This window comes from Ochlerotatus camptorhynchus, unplaced genomic scaffold (genome assembly GCF_037179485.1).
Source record: "Ochlerotatus camptorhynchus isolate MF236.1 unplaced genomic scaffold, CSIRO-AGI_Acam_v1.1 ptg000467l, whole genome shotgun sequence".
NCBI lineage: Eukaryota > Metazoa > Arthropoda > Insecta > Diptera > Culicidae > Ochlerotatus > Ochlerotatus camptorhynchus.
Window position 1 is genome coordinate 2,455,718 of NW_027040953.1, and position 16,001 is coordinate 2,471,718.

Genomic DNA, 16,001 nt, shown 5'->3' on the forward strand with positions numbered 1-16,001 from the left:
CATTCTTGCTGCCGAAAATTTTAAGGAGCGGTTTGTGGTCGGTCTGCAGCACGAATTTTCGTCCGAATATCATCTTGTGAAAACGGGTGACAGCAAATACCAACGCGAGCGCTTCCTTCTCAATTTGAGCATAGTTTTCTTCTGCAGGTGTCAGCGACCTCCAAACGTGAGCGACGGCTTTGACGGAGCCGTTGGAGAAGCGATGTAGGATTACAGCGTCAAAACCATTCTTGGAAGCGTCTCCAGCGACGATGATTTCCTTGTTGGGGTCGAAATGAGTCAGCAAGAGATCGGAGACCAGGATGGTTTTGAAACGGTCAAACGACTTTTGGCAGTCCGCGGTCCATTTCCAAGGAGCATCCTTCTTTAGTAGATGGTCAAGCGGCGCTCGAAGTTCCTTCCTCTGGCCAACGAATCGTCCGTACTAGTTGATCGCACCAAGGTACGTTATAGTTGCGATACATTCATCGGTGGTGGCATCTGGGATATAGCGTTGGTTTTAGCAGGATCTTGGCGGAGACCATCTTTATCGATTATGTGACCCAGAAACTTGATCTGCGGAAGAGAGAACCGGCACTTCTCGATGCGTAAGTGGAAGCCATACTCACGAATCCGGTCAAGCACAGCGTTCAAGCTGCGATCATGATCCTGTTGAGTTTTTCCATCGATCAAGAGGTCGTCCAGGTATAGCTTGACACCTAGACTGCCAGCAACCATACTGTCAATGATCCTCTGGAACGCTCCAGGCGCAGATTTGACTCGTGGTGGCAATCGATTGTACTGGAACAGTCCTTTATGAGTGTTTATAGTGAGCAGCTTTCGAGATGCTTCTTCAACTTCGACCTGCAGGTAGGCGATCTGACTCGAGGGCACGTTGAGACCTGTAGAGTAGTCACCACAAATGCGTACGGAGACATCGGACTTGCGAACCACAACTATGGGAGCAACCCAATCGGAGAACTTGACTGGTGAAATGATGCCGTTGTCTTGAAGCCTTTGGAGCTCAGCATCAACCTTCGGAAGTGCAGCGTAGGCAATCGGTCTCTTAAGGCAATGCGCAGGACGAGAATCTGGCCTCCGGTAGAGCGTTACCTGTTATTTTGTGCAGCATCCGAGCGAGGTCTGGAACACTTCAGGAAACTTGAGTTGCAAGGATTGCATGGTTGCGTTTGAGTTGTGTTGTATGGTGTTCACTAACGAGTTGAATGGGACCGACCAGAGATCGAGCTGATCGATTGTTTCGATACCGAGAACGTTGAGATCCGGGTTTGTTGTGACGAAAATGTGGCCTTCCTTTGTTACGTCTTGAACGGTGATTTCGGCGTTGAACTCACCCAGGATGTCGATGCTGTCACCTGATGCACTCACGGCGATGACTTCCGTAGAATTGATGACAGGCTTACCCACGGCAATTCAAGTCTGCTTGGAAATAATGGTGATGTCGGAAGCACAATCGAGCTGCAATGTCGCTGTTGAGTCGTTGATTTCGATCTTGGCATACTTTCGGTTCTTCGTTGACGAAGTCTTTAGGTTTCGGTTTATCGACCTTCTTTGCTGGCTTCTTTTCGGATGATGAGCAGTAACCTTCCTTGTGGCCCTTCCGCTTGCAGTTCACACAGGTACGAGACTGATAGGGACACTCCTTAACATAGTGTAAATCCCCACAGAACCAGCAAGGTGTTTTTGGTAATTTCTCCTTCGTACTTGTTGAGATCTATCTAAGCAACCTTTCTCGATCATCTTCGTATCCTGCTTGAGGTTGATAATGCGGTTACACTCCTCAGCCATGTTTGAATTGGTCGCTGAAGAGCTTCTCGATCTGGAACGCTTCACAGTGCTTGTTCACCGACGCTGCATTCGACGAAAAATCACCAGCGTCGTTTTAGATGTACTGCAAACACTGATAACATCCGTTAAAGAGGGACTTTTGGCATCCGAAGAGCTTCTTGACGGTTTCTTCGAACACAAAATCCCGTGGATGATTCGGCAAAACGCTGTTCACGTAGCGTTCGTGGAATTGCGTGCCGATTTTCCTCAGAAGCAGCCTGACCTTAGCTTTATCGTCCAGGAGCTTCCCGTCCTCCTTGAATACGTCCTCGTATCGAGCGTACCACGATTCGAAAAATAGTCCTCCGTCTGGATCATAAAGAAACTCGTCAATTCCGGTGGAGAGTGACTCGATGATCTTCTCGCTTCCAACTTGATTGGCGTTGACCTGTTGAAGGGCTCCAATCTGCTGCTGCTGGTTGGCAATCAGTTCCGTCAGCCAGAGAATAGCTTGCTTCAGATAGTTGTCGGACATTCTTGATTTCGTAGTGATTTGAGGGCTTTAACGGTAAAACAGGAACAGAGCTTGATGTTACTTCCGGAAAATCGCAGGAACTTTACCTCGTCGCCAAAATATGTTGTGTTTTCAAAGAGAAGGAAACTAGTTTTAGGTTTAAGAGCTAATTATATTTCGACTTGTCTCTTCGGTGGTTGGAACTAAACTGACAAAATATTTTCAGTTTGTTACTTTCGTATGGCTACAAATCATGACCTACCAGGCAACATATTCTTCTGATGTGTACGCCGATGGTACAAAGGATAAATAAAGACAACCGTAGGTGTCGAGTAACTAATGTAAACAGGGTTTATTGATATCAACTTATTTTCTAGACTACTATGATTGGACTCTTCAATCGATTTGATTCAGCTTTGTCTTCACAAGTCAATAAAAAGTGACTCGCTACCAGCCCTGCTGTCATTTTAAAATTATAACAAACGTGATTAGCTGCAGAAAGCCTTCTTGACTCTGCACGTTAAAGCCACGTACTTCGCTTCAGTTGTCGATTTTATCCTGAACTCCTTCTGCGCGGCGTGTGAGGTGAGGTGACAGTGAAGTGATGGTGAGGTGACACTCCGTTTGATATGTACGGAGACTCACCTCACCCGAGGTGACCATTGTCACTGCGCTAGTGACAGCGACTTACCTAATCTCACAAGCCGCGCAGAAAAGGCCTGATAGCGTGACATAATTTAATTTTTATTTATAGTAATAGGTATTTCTAATCTGTGTCTCATCTTTCTTTTAGGTGGATAGACACATCACATCGGAATGAAAACTCAGTGAGGGGGAGATCCGCTTGAATAGTTTCACTCGAAGCTCGAAAGCTTCTCATTGAACTTTTGCTGCATTTTTCGTTGAACTGGCTGCTGCTGCTTCAGTTGCTGCAATGAAAACCATAATGCTGGAAACAACAACGCTCTTGATTGAAGCACTGCAGCAGCAGGAGCAGTAGGGAGGATTTATGGATGATTCGATCTCCATAATTAAAGAACCTAATTGGCGGAATTAATGGAGTAAACCCGCATAGTTCTCGTTGTCCGTGAAACCCATTCATGGATTCATGGTGAACCATCGGGCCCAGTAGAACATGTGCAGCGATTCCCAAAATTGGAAAACCCCCAACTACCTAACAGACCGTAGCTAGCAGGAGTATTGTTGCTCACTTTGGGTCCCTTAGCAAGTATTCCCAGCATTTCTGATTCCAACCGCCACACCACCGCCGGCGGCGGTGGATTCAATCTCACATTTCTCATCAAATAAGAAAACTTGTTTATAAGATTCCACTTTCATCATCAACCGAAACCACATCAGAACGACTGCTACCCGGGGAGAGTAGTATGCTACAGAAGCAAATTGATGGGGAGACTGGAGCTGTTAAGACAAATAAAAACTTTTCTCGTTCCCCTCTCGGCGCCACTGCCTACCATGTACCAGGTACCTACTATCAACTCATATCTGCCTTGGGCAAACATCTTATGCTCGGTTTCCTTTTGAAAAGTAAGATTAGAGCAAGAAAGGCAAATGTTTCTCCACGGTACACTAACTGTGGCACTTCTGCCTGTTTGTCTGTCTGACTAGAAAGGTGACACTCCCGAGGGTGTAAAATAATGTCGTCTCTGGGGCTTCCGGAAAGATCAACCAACACGACGAAAGGTGTTATTATGTTAACTACTTTTCCTTAACCTCCCCAACCTCCACAGCAAGTAAAAACTGGTTTAAATTTAATTAAGCACATCAAAGGATCAGGATTTTACCACTGGAAGTTGTTGTGTAAGGCGTTTGACAAAATTTTCAAAGGAAATTGATAATCCACAAATAATCTGACTGTAATCTAGTAAGCAATCCGGATTTATCCCTACCTACACCACCGTAGGAAACTAGGTTGTTATTTATGTTTCGCCGTTCGTTTCGGGAAGAATCGAAGTCACGACGAACGACTGGTCTTCAAGCTAGATTCCGGATCAAGCGATCATCTTGTGAACGATGCTGCAGTATTCTCGTCGATCTGCAAGCTATCAAGTTCAATCATCATAAACGTAGCTAAAGATTGTGAAACGCAAGAAGCAAGAAAGAGAGATATCAGGTCAAAGCAACGAAGGTATTCAAATGGGGATGAATGAAGTTTGTACCCTAATGTAGCTACTTGGAAAAATGGTCATGAAAACAGCAAAACGAAACAAAACATTGAGCTACTTTATTAGAAAATTCATTAGGCATCCCCGTGGATGTGACAGTAGGGTATAAGTTGCTGAACGAAATTACGTTGAGATTAGCTAACCTGCCAGATACACCTGTTCCACGATAGCTCACTGGTTCAAAATACGATTTCGGAATGTGATGGTTTTCGCGAGAGAAACACTAGAATGCGTCCGTCGTATACAATGTTCAGTTTATTTTCTGTTGTTCGTTTCGTACAGTGCTGTCAGTTTAATTTAGATAATAAAATATGATTATTTTTAGTGGCAAATATTAATTAAAGAGGTTTCGTTATCTCACAACCGTTCATTCTCCCCCCGTTGAGGCCTGTGGCTCAACAGAAGGCAGCATAGCGATTTTAGTCACCGCCCGCTTGTACTCGCTCGTCGCCGTCCGGACCGTGACCACTCGAACGGCTCCGTCTTCACCAGGATGGGTCGCCACTATACGTCCTCGACGCCACTGCTCACCCGTAGGGGCCAATACCGTTCACGGACGATGGATAACAGTCCGCCTTGTCCCACATGCTGGTTTTCTTCGTGTAGTTTCCGGATCAATGCCTCCGTGACATGGTGTTTTGCCGGCAGTAGCACTTGGTGCTTACCGTCGTATGGTATCGCCGAGTATTTCAGCCGACCGCCCACTCTGATGAGTCCGTCCAGTCCGATGAACGGTGCTAAGTTGGATAGACCGTGCCGTTTGCTTGATTCAGCTTTCAGCCCTTTCAGTAGATCACCGAACACTTCCTTTTGAAGGACCAAGAACATTGCTCGTTCTGCACTGGTAACTTCGTTGGCGCTGATACTTGTGACGTCACGCTTCTTGTGCACCACGTAGTCGATGAACCTCAGGACAACGCCCAGGCACGCTGTAGTTTACGGTAGTCGCTTACACGATCCAGTCTGATTCCAATGCCCTCTATAACAGTTGCTAGTACTGTCGCTGTTTTGAGTTCCGGTATTTCAAGAACCTCGTCAGCTACGCCTGCTTGCAATTCCAGTTGCTGTAGATGTGGTGAACCTTTCCACCAGAGATCGTAGACCAACAAGTCTACCGGTGATGCACCTCTTGAAATCACGTCAGCAGGATTGCTCTCCGATCGGATGTAGTTCCACTGATAACCTTGAGTCAACTCCACGATTGTTGCCACCCGATTCGAGACAAATTGATTCAGTGCCGACGGTGACTTTTTGAGCCAGCACAATACGATGGAACTATCGCACCACAACTTCACATCGTCGAAATGAATTCTCATCGAAGCAACCACTTTCGTTGTCAAGTCCGCCAGTAGTTTTGCTCCGCATAATTCCAACCGGGGAATCGTCATCGGTTTTAGTGGAGCCACTCGCGATTTGCTTGCAACTAGGTTCACACTAATCGTGCCATCCGCTGTGACACACCTGGTATACATGACCGCTCCATAGGCCCGCATCGAAGCGTCCGAAAATCCATGCAACTCGATTCGTACTGCGTTCTCGGGGATCACACAGCGCTGTTTGTGCATTTCGTTGACGACAGGCAATTGTTGCCTGAACGTAGTCCACTCCTGCAGCAATTCTTCCGGTAGCTCTTCATCCCAGTTCAAGCCAAGACGCCATATATTCTGCATCACCAATTTGGCTGCTGTTATTACCGGTCCCAGGAACCCCAGGGGATCGAATAGGCGACCGATATCGGACAGTACCATTCGCTTCGTCGACGACGTATGTTCACTGATCGGCTGGATGAAGAATGCAAAATAATCCTCAAGCGGGTTCCAAATCAAACCCAGTGTCCTTATCGTGTTATTGATTCCAGTATCCTCAAAACTAACGAACTTCTCTTGCAGCTCCTCTGGTATTGCCTTCAGTACTTCGGGATTGTTTGAACAAAACTTGTGGACGCCAAATCCTCCACGTTGCAACAGCGACGTTAGCTCGCGATAGATCTTCAACACCTCCTCCGCAGACTTTCCACCAGTTAGGAAATCGTCGATGTAACTGTCGTACCGGATCACTTGTTCAGCTAACGGGAAATCCTTGCCTTCGTCCGTTGCCAACTGAATTAGCGCTTTTGTAGCATGATGCGGTGAGCTAACCACCCCGTACGTCACTGTTTTCAATTCGTACACCTTGCGTACGCCGTTTTTATCCACCCACACTATTTTCTGGAACTTGCGGTCGTTCTTGCTCAGCCAAACCTGGCGATACATTTTAGGCACGTCTGCCGTTAATACCACCGGATGCGCGCAGAACCGAAGAATGATTGTCTGCAGATCGCTTTGGACTGTCGGTCCCACACAAACCGTGTCGTTCAGGGAAACTTCTGATGTCGTGCTGGCCGAGGCATCAAATACCACGCGAACCTTTGTTGTGGAACTCGTGGCCTTGAACACGGCGTGGTGTGGTATGTAGTATCCATATCGGGTGTCCTCGGTGATCTCCTCCATATGGCCGAGCGACAGGTATTCAGCCATAAATCCGAAGTACTGTTCGCGTTTGGCCGGGTCCTTGGCCAAAGAAATCAATAGCTTGTCCAAACGTTTGCTTGCCATCTCGAACTCGTCTTGGTGGTTCAGTTGACACACACGCAAGCATTCCTTGGACTTCCTGATCTGTACTGATCCTCCTACGACCCATCCTAATTCCGTCTCTGTCAATGTCGCTTCGTTCTTACCCAGTTTTAGACGACCTTGCTTGATCAGATCGAAGAAGATCTCGTTGCCGATGCCTCCTAAATAAAGCTAAATAATAATAATAATAATCTCGTTGCCGATGATTAGGTCAATCTCACCGGGGTTGTGGAACGATGGGTCAGCTAGCTTGACGTTTGCTGGTAGCAGCCAGGATCGGTAATCCACTTCAGTGATTGGTAGGTTGGATGTCACCTTCGGTACGACCAGGGAGTCTAGAATGGACGAGGAAAAAGAATTAACGCGCGAAACGATGTTCGTGCTAACGATATACTTAACTCGTGTCTGGATATCGTTGAGGCCACTGATAGGCAGATCGACTTGATGCAGCTTCAGATTTAGCTTGGATGCTAGCTTTTCCGTTACGATGTTACTATCGGACCCTGAATCCAATAGCGCTCGAGATTTGATAGTGGTACCTCCTTTTCCCACCACCAACACCTCCGCTGTAGACAAAAGCACGTGTCGCTTAACCGTACCGCTGTGAGTGCACAACGTGGTTGCTATTTCTTTCTGTGGACTGTTTCCTGACGACTCCGGTTGCTCCACCGGCTTTGGTGGCGGCTTTTCAGGTTCACTGGATTCTTTCTATACATCGCTGGGATGAAGCAAGCTGTGGTGCTTCCGACCGCACCCTCGGATTTTGCATCCTTGTTCGGACGGACAGTCAGCAACTCGGTGCTTGGACTTCAAGCAATTGAAGCACAAATTCGCCCTAGTGACGATGGATTTGCGCTCCCCCACACTAAGCTCCTGGAACTTCGTGCACTTGTATATAGTATGCTCTTCTCTGCAGCAAGGGCAGTTCTCCTTGGTGGTCTGGACGAACGATCTCGACGAAACTGGAGCTGACTGCTTCTGGTTCAACGCTTGGCGTTTAGGACGGTTGACTGCTGTGACGTTTGCTGCTGTGAGCGATTAGTCCGCTGCAGAACGCGTCCCATTTCCCTCAGAAAATCCATGAACTCCTTGAATACTGGCATCTTGCCGGTGCCCAATTTCAACTCCCAATGTTCTTGAGTCTCTCTGTCCAGCTTCTTATACAGAACGTTTACGATGATCAGCTCGGATAATCCTTCCACGACGTAACCATGGCCCTTCAATGCATCAGCATGCTTAGCACAAACTTCGACCAGCTTCGAGATTGACTTACCGCGATTTTCCTTACTGATCTTCTGAAAGTCGAGAATAGCATCGATATGCGTGTCCATAATCAATCTTTTATCCTCGTACGCATCTTTGAAGATTTTCCAGGCCATGTCGTAATCGTTGTTGTTTACAACATCCTGGTCAATCTTGTCCTTCGCCTCACCAGTCAAGCAGTTTCGCAGATGCAGAATCTTCATCGCCGGAGTTTCGTTCGCATACCTAGCCATGATACTGGAAAACAGGCTCTTGAAGCTATACCAATTTTCTGGATTCCCGTCGAAACTGGGAAATGGTGCATGTAGTTGCGGCACTTGCTGTTGCACGTACACCGGCGGTTGCGGTACAGCAACCTGGTTTTGGCTTGTCGCTGAGGAAACTGCATCGATCTTCGTGTTTAGACAAATATACAGCTGATTGTGCAGCTCCTCGAAAGTAGCGTACTCTATCCGTTGCTCAGCACGTTCATCCCTAGGAAGCATGGCACAAATATCCGCATTTATTCTCTCGTAGTCGTCAGCACACCTACGAAGTGTTTCCAACTGGAGCTGGAGCAAATGAATGTTGACATGCTCTGTTCGCAGCGTCTCGTTCATCCGCAACAGCTTGTCAACCAGCATATCGCGCCGATCGTATAGCACTTCCAGATTTTTCTCCATGATGATATTCTCTTCTTTCTTCTTCTTCACCGTTTTCTGATCGGCAACCGACTGCAGTAGATTTTTGCTGCTGCTACCCGTTAGAGCATCCAAAATATTCCGGCGAGATACTCCCGAAACGTTTCCACGCGGAGTTTCCGAATGGGACATTCACGTACTGTTTGTTTTTCCGACGGCAATATGAATTGCACTGACGCACTGTTTATTTTCTTTTTGTTTGCAGGTTCTATTATTGTTTACATCGTTCGATTGCGACGATGTTTTCACTAGCCAACAAAATGGCGATTTTCGTGCTCACACGGTTTCGATTTGGTTTTTAGCCAAAATGGCGTCACTTTTCTTCGTGCCTCGGACACACACTGTTACTTGTGGCGTAGCCTTGGGCCACTTTCCACCGTTCTTCTTGACTTTGCACCTAATTTCGACGTGTCACGAACACTCGCTCTCACTAGTGGCGTAGCCTTGCGCTCAGCACCACTGTTATTCTTCTCGGTCTCGGACCGATTTCACCTATGCCACGGGCACACACTCGCTGTAGCCTTGGGCACCACGCTTCTGTTTTTTTTTCTTGGCCTTGGGCCGAATTCAGCACACGGTGCTAAACAACACTTTTCCGAACCGCTCGATCGCGAGGACCATCACCATTCCTCCGGTCATCCGGGAGAACGGACCAAAATGTTCCACGATAGCTCACTGGTTCAAAATACGATTTCGGAATGTGATGGTTTTCGCGAGAGAAACACTAGAATGCGTCCGTCGTATACAATGTTCAGTTTATTTTCTGTTGTTCGTTTCGAAAAGTGCAGCCAGTTTAATTTAGATAATAAAATATGATTATTTTTAGTGGCAAATATTAATTAAAGAGGTTTCGTTATCTCACAACCGTTCAACACCCCCTCAAAGATAGTGTTAAAAATTGTAAATAGGGATGTAAATCCTTTAAATGAAGAGATAGCGATTTCAAAACACCTACAACTTTGTAGAACATTTAAAAAATAGATCAATTCAAACAAAACAGTTATGGGAAAAAACGGTTTTTTAGGGGGTACTTCCGTTTGTACTCCATTTTCCCCCTATAACTTCGTCCACTTGAGAGATAGACAATTGTCTTTCTTAAAACGACTTTATCTATAATGTTTCCATAAATGTTCATCAATTTTAACAGAAAATATTTTCTTTTTATTTGTGTGTATATAAATATAAAAAAAAATCACCACTCAAATAAAGTACTCGAAAATGAAGACATATTCTAGAAGACATCAAAATGCTACACTTAATAGTTTCGTCGCAAATGACCATGTCCCACATGTTTGATTTCGTCCCACTGTGCGTGTGGTGCTTGCTTAAGAAACTGCTCGAACATGGCTGTCATCAACTAAGCAATACAATCAAATCCATTTCCTACAAATAACGTGCAATTCACACCTTTAATCCACACAACCATCGAAAACCTACTGGTCAAACTCCTCCTGTATCTCCTCCTCGTCGCTGTCGATGGTCACCGTCGACGAGGTCAGCGGCCGCTGAACCCTGCCCGCACTTACGTACGGTTCCAAGTTTATCCCGGTCTCGGCAACCAGCTTATCCAGCAGCGTCCGTTCGATCAACTCCTGCTGGTACCAGTCGGATTTCTTCTGCGTCAGCTGTTTCAAATAGTACAACGCCTCTGAGTATTGGCTAGTCGACACCAAACACTCCACCAGCAAGGCCAGCAGGTCCCAAACCCGAACCGGCGGAGCAATTTGTTCTTCCAGCTTCACCTTCAGTATCTTGATCGCAGCCAAGAATTCCCCCCGTTCAACCGCATCCTGCAAGTCAATCACCTTCCTCACATCCATCATAGCGCCCTGTAGAGTTTCGTTGATCTTCTGCGACGGCGGAGTAGCCCTCGACAAACACTTGCCCGCTTCCTGCAGAGCTTTCAACGCCTTATCATAGTCACGGAATTCATCAATTTCCGCCTGGGCACAGTTCGCGTAGAAATTCGCCAGTTGGTTGTAGGCCTGCCCTTTGGTGTAGAACGTAACAATGTTCTTCAACACCTTCGAATCACTTTGCCAATTCAAAGCCTGCAGATAGTTAGCCGCCATCACGTAGACCTCCTTCTGACGGGACATACCCGCAAAGAATATGATCTTCTCCGTATCGCCTGACTTCAGCAGACTCTTCATCGCCCGAATTTTGTCTCCAGCTTGGGTAAACTTCTTCGTAGCCGAATGGTAGTCTCCCTGTTCCTGGAGAATCTCACCGAGTTTGATTAGAATTTTCACTCGCAGCTCGTCGGGAATCTCTTCCTTGGCGGGAGTCAAAAGCTCGGCCAAAGTCTCCGTCAACGGTACCGAATGCTCTGCGGCTACCTGCAGAGCTTTCTCCAGTTGCCGAGCGTTCGCCAACAGTTGAACCGCCTTGTAGTTCTGCTCGATACCAATGAAGAATTCAGCGCAACGCGTAACCAGTTCCGGGTCGGAGTTGGCATCCAGTTCCGAAGCAATGACCTGCAGAGACTCCGGTTGTTGTGACTTGAAAGCCATTTCCACGGCCTTGTGCAGCATTCCTGCTCGATGGTACAGCTCCACTGCTCTGCGGTAGTCACCGTTCTCCTCGAAATAACCCGCAGCCGAGGCCTTGTCCCGCGGTCGAGCCGTACAAGCTACGGTCCATAGATCGTCCTGCAGGTCATTTTCCTTGCAAATCCTGACCGCATTCCCGTATGTTTGCGCTCGCGTGTAGAACTGAATCGCTTCCGAAAACTTTCCACTATTTTCGTAGTACCTAGCCAGGTGGTAGCAAGCTGCTCGATCTGCACTGTTTCGAGCAATTTCGTCAGCCTTTCCCACTTGTCCAATGAAACACAAGATCCTCACCTGAGAGAACCAATCCTCCGATTTTTGATAGATCTTGAAGGCTCCCTCCATATCTCCACTGCTTTCGATATACTGTGCCCACCACTTCAACAGTTCCGGATCCTTCGTACTTTGCATGTACTTCTTCAGCGCTGCCGGGTCGTCTATGAGCAGCTGACTGACATTGTGCATCAAGTTGTTCGTCTTCTCGTAGTACTGAATGGCTTTCTGCGTTTGACCATTTTCCTTCAGCCATTCGGCATACTTGTGATAGGTATTCTTCAGGTGCACCCGATCTAGGTGTTCGGCAATTTCCAATGCTTCATCGAATCGCCCCGCAGCTTGGTACATCTTGTTCAGAAGATCGTACCGTCCGACTTTTTTGTAGAGAGCTTCCGCATCCGAAATCATTCCCAATTCAATCGCCAAAACCGCGACTCTGCATTCGTTCTCCAAGGTGACATCTTCTAAGGCTTTACGTAAAGCCCGCACCGATCGGGCCCGCTTCAAATGGCCCAAGCAGACTTTGGCTACGTCCAACCGTCCCGTGTGTACGCAAAGCTTGGCCAAATTTGTCCAAACCGTGTCCGACTTGAGCGATCGAATGCAACTGAACGCCTGGTCCATATTTTCCTGAGCTACATTCAAGCTGAAATTCAGCACCATATTCCTGGTAGTCAAGTCGCAATCTTCCAAACCCTTGAAATCCCTAAGGGGAATCCGTTCGATTTGATTGAGTTTCAAAATCACAACCTGCGGAATGCACAGGTTGATCAGTTGCTCTCCGCTGCTCAACTCAATCAACTCCAGCTCCTTGACTTGCGACTTCTGGTCGACGAACAGTATATTTATCTGCGACTCCGGGATACTGTTGCCTTTCCCCATTGCCTTCTGGCCCTGTCCGGGGATGGGCTTCGTTTCACACGCCAGCATCCGCGGATCGTCCGTGTCCCAGAAGAAGTTGATTGGCAGATGCTGGATCACGTTGTCCCCGCCGGTTCGGCTGGAAAATTCGTAGTACTTGATGTTGTTGCTTTCCAAGTTCCACAGGTAGAGCTTCCCATCTGGAAGGAGCTGTTCGTTCGCGATGGTCAGAGCCAGGTGCGTCCCGGTGGCGTTCGCTTTGGCCGAAATTATTTCGCCAAACTTTTCAAACAGATCGTACGCGCACTTCGGCGGCTGAACCAGCTTCATTTCGTGCCGGGAAATGTCGAACAACTTCAGGTAGCCGTTCAGGGTGAAAATGGTCAGGAAATGACCGAGCAGATCCGCTCCGATTGGTTTGCCTGTGGGAGGGATATTCAGAAGGTGAATTTCAAAATGATTTTTGAGTCAAAGTCTGTTTTTCAGCGCGTTTCTTAAGAGATTTTTTAAGCCAATCGTATTCATTCTAAAGCGGTATTTAGTCGGAGGAATGGAATCAAAGCTGGTATTTTTTTTTGCTCTACTGACAACTGTAAATAACTTGAAAATTTGAAATATTCTTTGAGTCCATTTCGGGTGTAACTAATGTCGTGTTCTCCTTTTAGCAACAAAGGTCACCTACACAATTCACAATGTGTGATGCTTGTGTCGTACGAGCAGTTTTTTTTATTAGGCTAAGCTACAACAATCCCAAATAAACCAATCTTACCCAACACTGCTCTTACCTTCATTGTCGTTGAAAAATATCTCCTGCAGAACAACCCCGCTGAGCGAGTAAATCTTTACCTGCTCCGCCCCAAGGGCCACCACGTTCTGCTCGTAGAGGTATATCGCCACACAATCAACGCCGAAGCTGCCAGCATGCGTGATGGATAGTGCATCGGCGTCTTCGTCACCGCTTGCAGCCACCATGGACGACGACGCTGAACTACCACCACCGCCGCCACCGCCACCCACCCGATAGACGGCCACCGTGCGACCATTCGTTACGACAAGATTTATCTCGCTCAGCGCAAGATGGATGATAGAATTATCGCTTTTCATCACGGTTGTCCGTCGCCGCTCGGCTTCGCCACCGCCAGTGGAGTGGGAAGCGCTCTGCTGTTGCACCAGTACTAATTCGTTTGACTTTTTCTGGGTGGCCCACAAGGCTCGGGTGTGGCAGGCCAGCAATGCTTGTTCCTTCAGAATAAACACATTCGACAGGCAATTTACCATCATACAGGGTCGATTTGTGTCCGTAATGCCCCAGGTGAGGCTTTTAATCGTTCCCCGAACCGGCGTCACGTTCGTTAGCTGCCACTGGTTCTCCGGATAGTCGTACGACCTGTTGATATTTAAACGTCGCCAGGTGTATAAATTTCCTTGATTGGTCCCCGCACTCAGCGTTTGGTTGTCTTTACAGTATGAAACACAGGTAAAGACTTCAACCACAGGATTTCTGGATAGAATGTTACTTCCAGCGGGAGCTAACCCACTGTTCAGATCCATTGATAGTACGTAGTTGTCATTGCTTTCAATGTCCCATATTCTGACCGATAGATCGCCAGTAAGAATAGCCAAAGCGGCTCCAACGCCCGCCACCCAAGTGATGGCGCTTTTATAGCCAGATACATTCACCGAGCCAGAGAGCTTAACTCGATCCAGTTCAATAATTTGACCACTATTATCCACCTCGTAGTGACCGATGGTGATGTCCTCCAACAGAAGCACAATGGAATCCCTTTAAAAAAAATGTTTTCGTCAAAGAAAGGCATATTTCACCAACCAAATTATACTACATACTGCTTCGGATGCCACAGAATCTGTATGATCGGAATATTCTCCCCCCGAACGATTTCCGTACACGTTCCGGTTTGATTGATATAGTACAGCACACCCGTTTGCGTGCAAGCATAGAAGCAATAGTTATCCTGCAATGTTGAATGCCCCAAATTCCGAACTGCCGTTCTTGGTCTCCAAGTCGTCAAAGTGTCCAACGCTGCCTCGTCCCCTGCCACTGCCGCCCTAGAAAAAAATATTTTTTCCTTACAATCATCCATACCATCACAACGACCCCCTTGTTCTCACTTAGCCAGATTGGTCAGTTCTCGATTGCTGGCGCTCTCGAATGACTTCCGAAAGGTGATATGCAACAGCGGATCCCGCAAATCGTGATTGAACATGGTCAAAAACTGCCCGTGCCCATCGTACCGCCAACCGGTCAGCACTCCCATGGCATCCGCCGTGATGACCCGTCCACCCTTCTCGCTAAACTCCAGCAGCATTATCGGCGACTTGTGCGGTCCATTGATGGTGGTGAAATCCCGCTTCCCCTCGAACCATGCATGAATCTCACCATTTTCCCAACCACTCAGCAGAATCTTCTTCTCCGGATGCCAGGTGAGAACCGTGGCTTGCGACGTCGAGTGCACCGGGTAGGTCACGTTCCGCAGCGGGATTCCCTGCGTGAGATAGTTCGTCCTTCAAAATGAGTTATTTCCGCAAAACAACCGGAACTTACCGTATCGTCGAAGATGGTGACGGATCCGCCGCGTTCGTTGCTGTACGAGGCAACCGCGAAGATCGCCTCGTTCGGATGCCAACAGCTAACGGTACTTATCGCTTCACTGTCCAGAAACTGGACTTTACTATCGAAGTAGAGTGTCATTGTTTCGTTTTTAATCCACCAGGACGGGTTTTGGTCAAACAGTGAAAAATTCTATCGATCAAACCATACGCTAGTTAGGTCGGAGCTTCGGAATGAAACGGATAACAGTACTTTCATTCATAAAAGCATTACTGTTTACACACAAACCGTTTCCATGGCAGCCATTCGAAAGGCCGAATGGCGTCTCTAGTTCAAGGTCGTGTTTATTTATATTTAGAATCTGAATTTGATTTATTCCATCAACAATTAATGCAATTAACAACAACAGATTAACTACTCAATAAAATTATTGGATTTTTTCACTATTCACCGTTAGATCGGGTAAATCGAACTAGAAACACCTGTTGCACTCGCTTGTTTACATCTTTCATCGGCGGCCGCATCACTCTGTCTGTATGAGCAACCTCACTACTACATGTACTCAAATGCACGTGCATCAGCCACATTTACAGTAAAGGCTTTCGAATGGGAGACGCGAAAATTCATCGAGCATTTCAATATTTTTCTGAAGTTGAAAAAAGACAGTCATTGTTTTCATTTAGGGCCCCGTAGTCGGAGGGTGTTTTTGAGAGTTTCTCCGTGT

At 47.1% G+C, this 16,001-nt stretch overlaps 3 protein-coding genes across 3 annotated transcripts; all 3 read right to left on the reverse strand.

Moving 5' to 3' along the window:
• Positions 1–447: 447 nt before the first annotated feature.
• On the reverse strand, positions 448–1,788 carry LOC135712263 (uncharacterized protein K02A2.6-like). Its single transcript, XM_065235219.1, has 3 exons — positions 1,705–1,788; positions 1,502–1,627; positions 448–1,092 (listed from the first exon to the last, which is right to left on the reverse strand). The coding sequence occupies exons 1-3, from the start codon at positions 1,786–1,788 to the stop codon at positions 448–450; spliced, it is 855 nt and encodes a 284-aa protein (XP_065091291.1).
• A 3,180-nt stretch (positions 1,789–4,968) lies between these two features.
• LOC135712264 (uncharacterized) lies at positions 4,969–7,845 on the reverse strand. The gene is made up of 4 exons (XM_065235220.1): positions 7,791–7,845; positions 7,298–7,642; positions 5,591–7,237; positions 4,969–5,393 (listed from the first exon to the last, which is right to left on the reverse strand). Exons 1-4 carry the CDS (start codon positions 7,843–7,845, stop codon positions 4,969–4,971), a joined length of 2,472 nt encoding a protein of 823 aa, XP_065091292.1.
• A 2,587-nt stretch (positions 7,846–10,432) lies between these two features.
• rempA (intraflagellar transport protein rempA) lies at positions 10,433–15,672 on the reverse strand. Its single transcript, XM_065235230.1, has 5 exons — positions 15,272–15,672; positions 14,839–15,212; positions 14,554–14,775; positions 13,494–14,491; positions 10,433–13,130 (listed from the first exon to the last, which is right to left on the reverse strand). The coding sequence occupies exons 1-5, from the start codon at positions 15,416–15,418 to the stop codon at positions 10,453–10,455; spliced, it is 4,419 nt and encodes a 1,472-aa protein (XP_065091302.1). The 5' UTR covers positions 15,419–15,672; the 3' UTR covers positions 10,433–10,452.
• Between the last annotated feature and the right edge of the window lie 329 nt (positions 15,673–16,001).

Bases quoted from the DNA above. Each gene is read 5' to 3' on its own strand.
- LOC135712263 (XM_065235219.1), bottom strand. From the start codon at position 1,788: ATGGCTGAGGAGTGTAACCGCATTATCAACCTCAAGCAGGATACGAAG. The intron at 1,628-1,704 runs GTACGAAGGAGA...TGTCCCTATCAG, and splicing joins GCTTAGATAGATCTCAACAA to TCTCGTACCTGTGTGAACTG. The intron at 1,093-1,501 runs GTATGCCAAGAT...ACAAAATAACAG, and splicing joins TCGTCAACGAAGAACCGAAA to GTAACGCTCTACCGGAGGCC.
- LOC135712264 (XM_065235220.1), bottom strand. From the start codon at position 7,845: ATGCAAAATCCGAGGGTGCGGTCGGAAGCACCACAGCTTGCTTCATCC. The intron at 7,643-7,790 runs GTATAGAAAGAA...TTTTGTCTACAG, and splicing joins GCTTGCTTCATCCCAGCGAT to CGGAGGTGTTGGTGGTGGGA. The intron at 7,238-7,297 runs GTGAGATTGACC...AGCTTTATTTAG, and splicing joins CCCATCGTTCCACAACCCCG to GAGGCATCGGCAACGAGATC.
- rempA (XM_065235230.1), bottom strand. From the start codon at position 15,418: ATGACACTCTACTTCGATAGTAAAGTCCAGTTTCTGGACAGTGAAGCG. The intron at 14,776-14,838 runs GTGAGAACAAGG...ATTTTTTTCTAG, and splicing joins GAACTGACCAATCTGGCTAA to GGCGGCAGTGGCAGGGGACG. The intron at 13,131-13,493 runs GTAAGAGCAGTG...TCCCTCCCACAG, and splicing joins ATTTTTCAACGACAATGAAG to GCAAACCAATCGGAGCGGAT.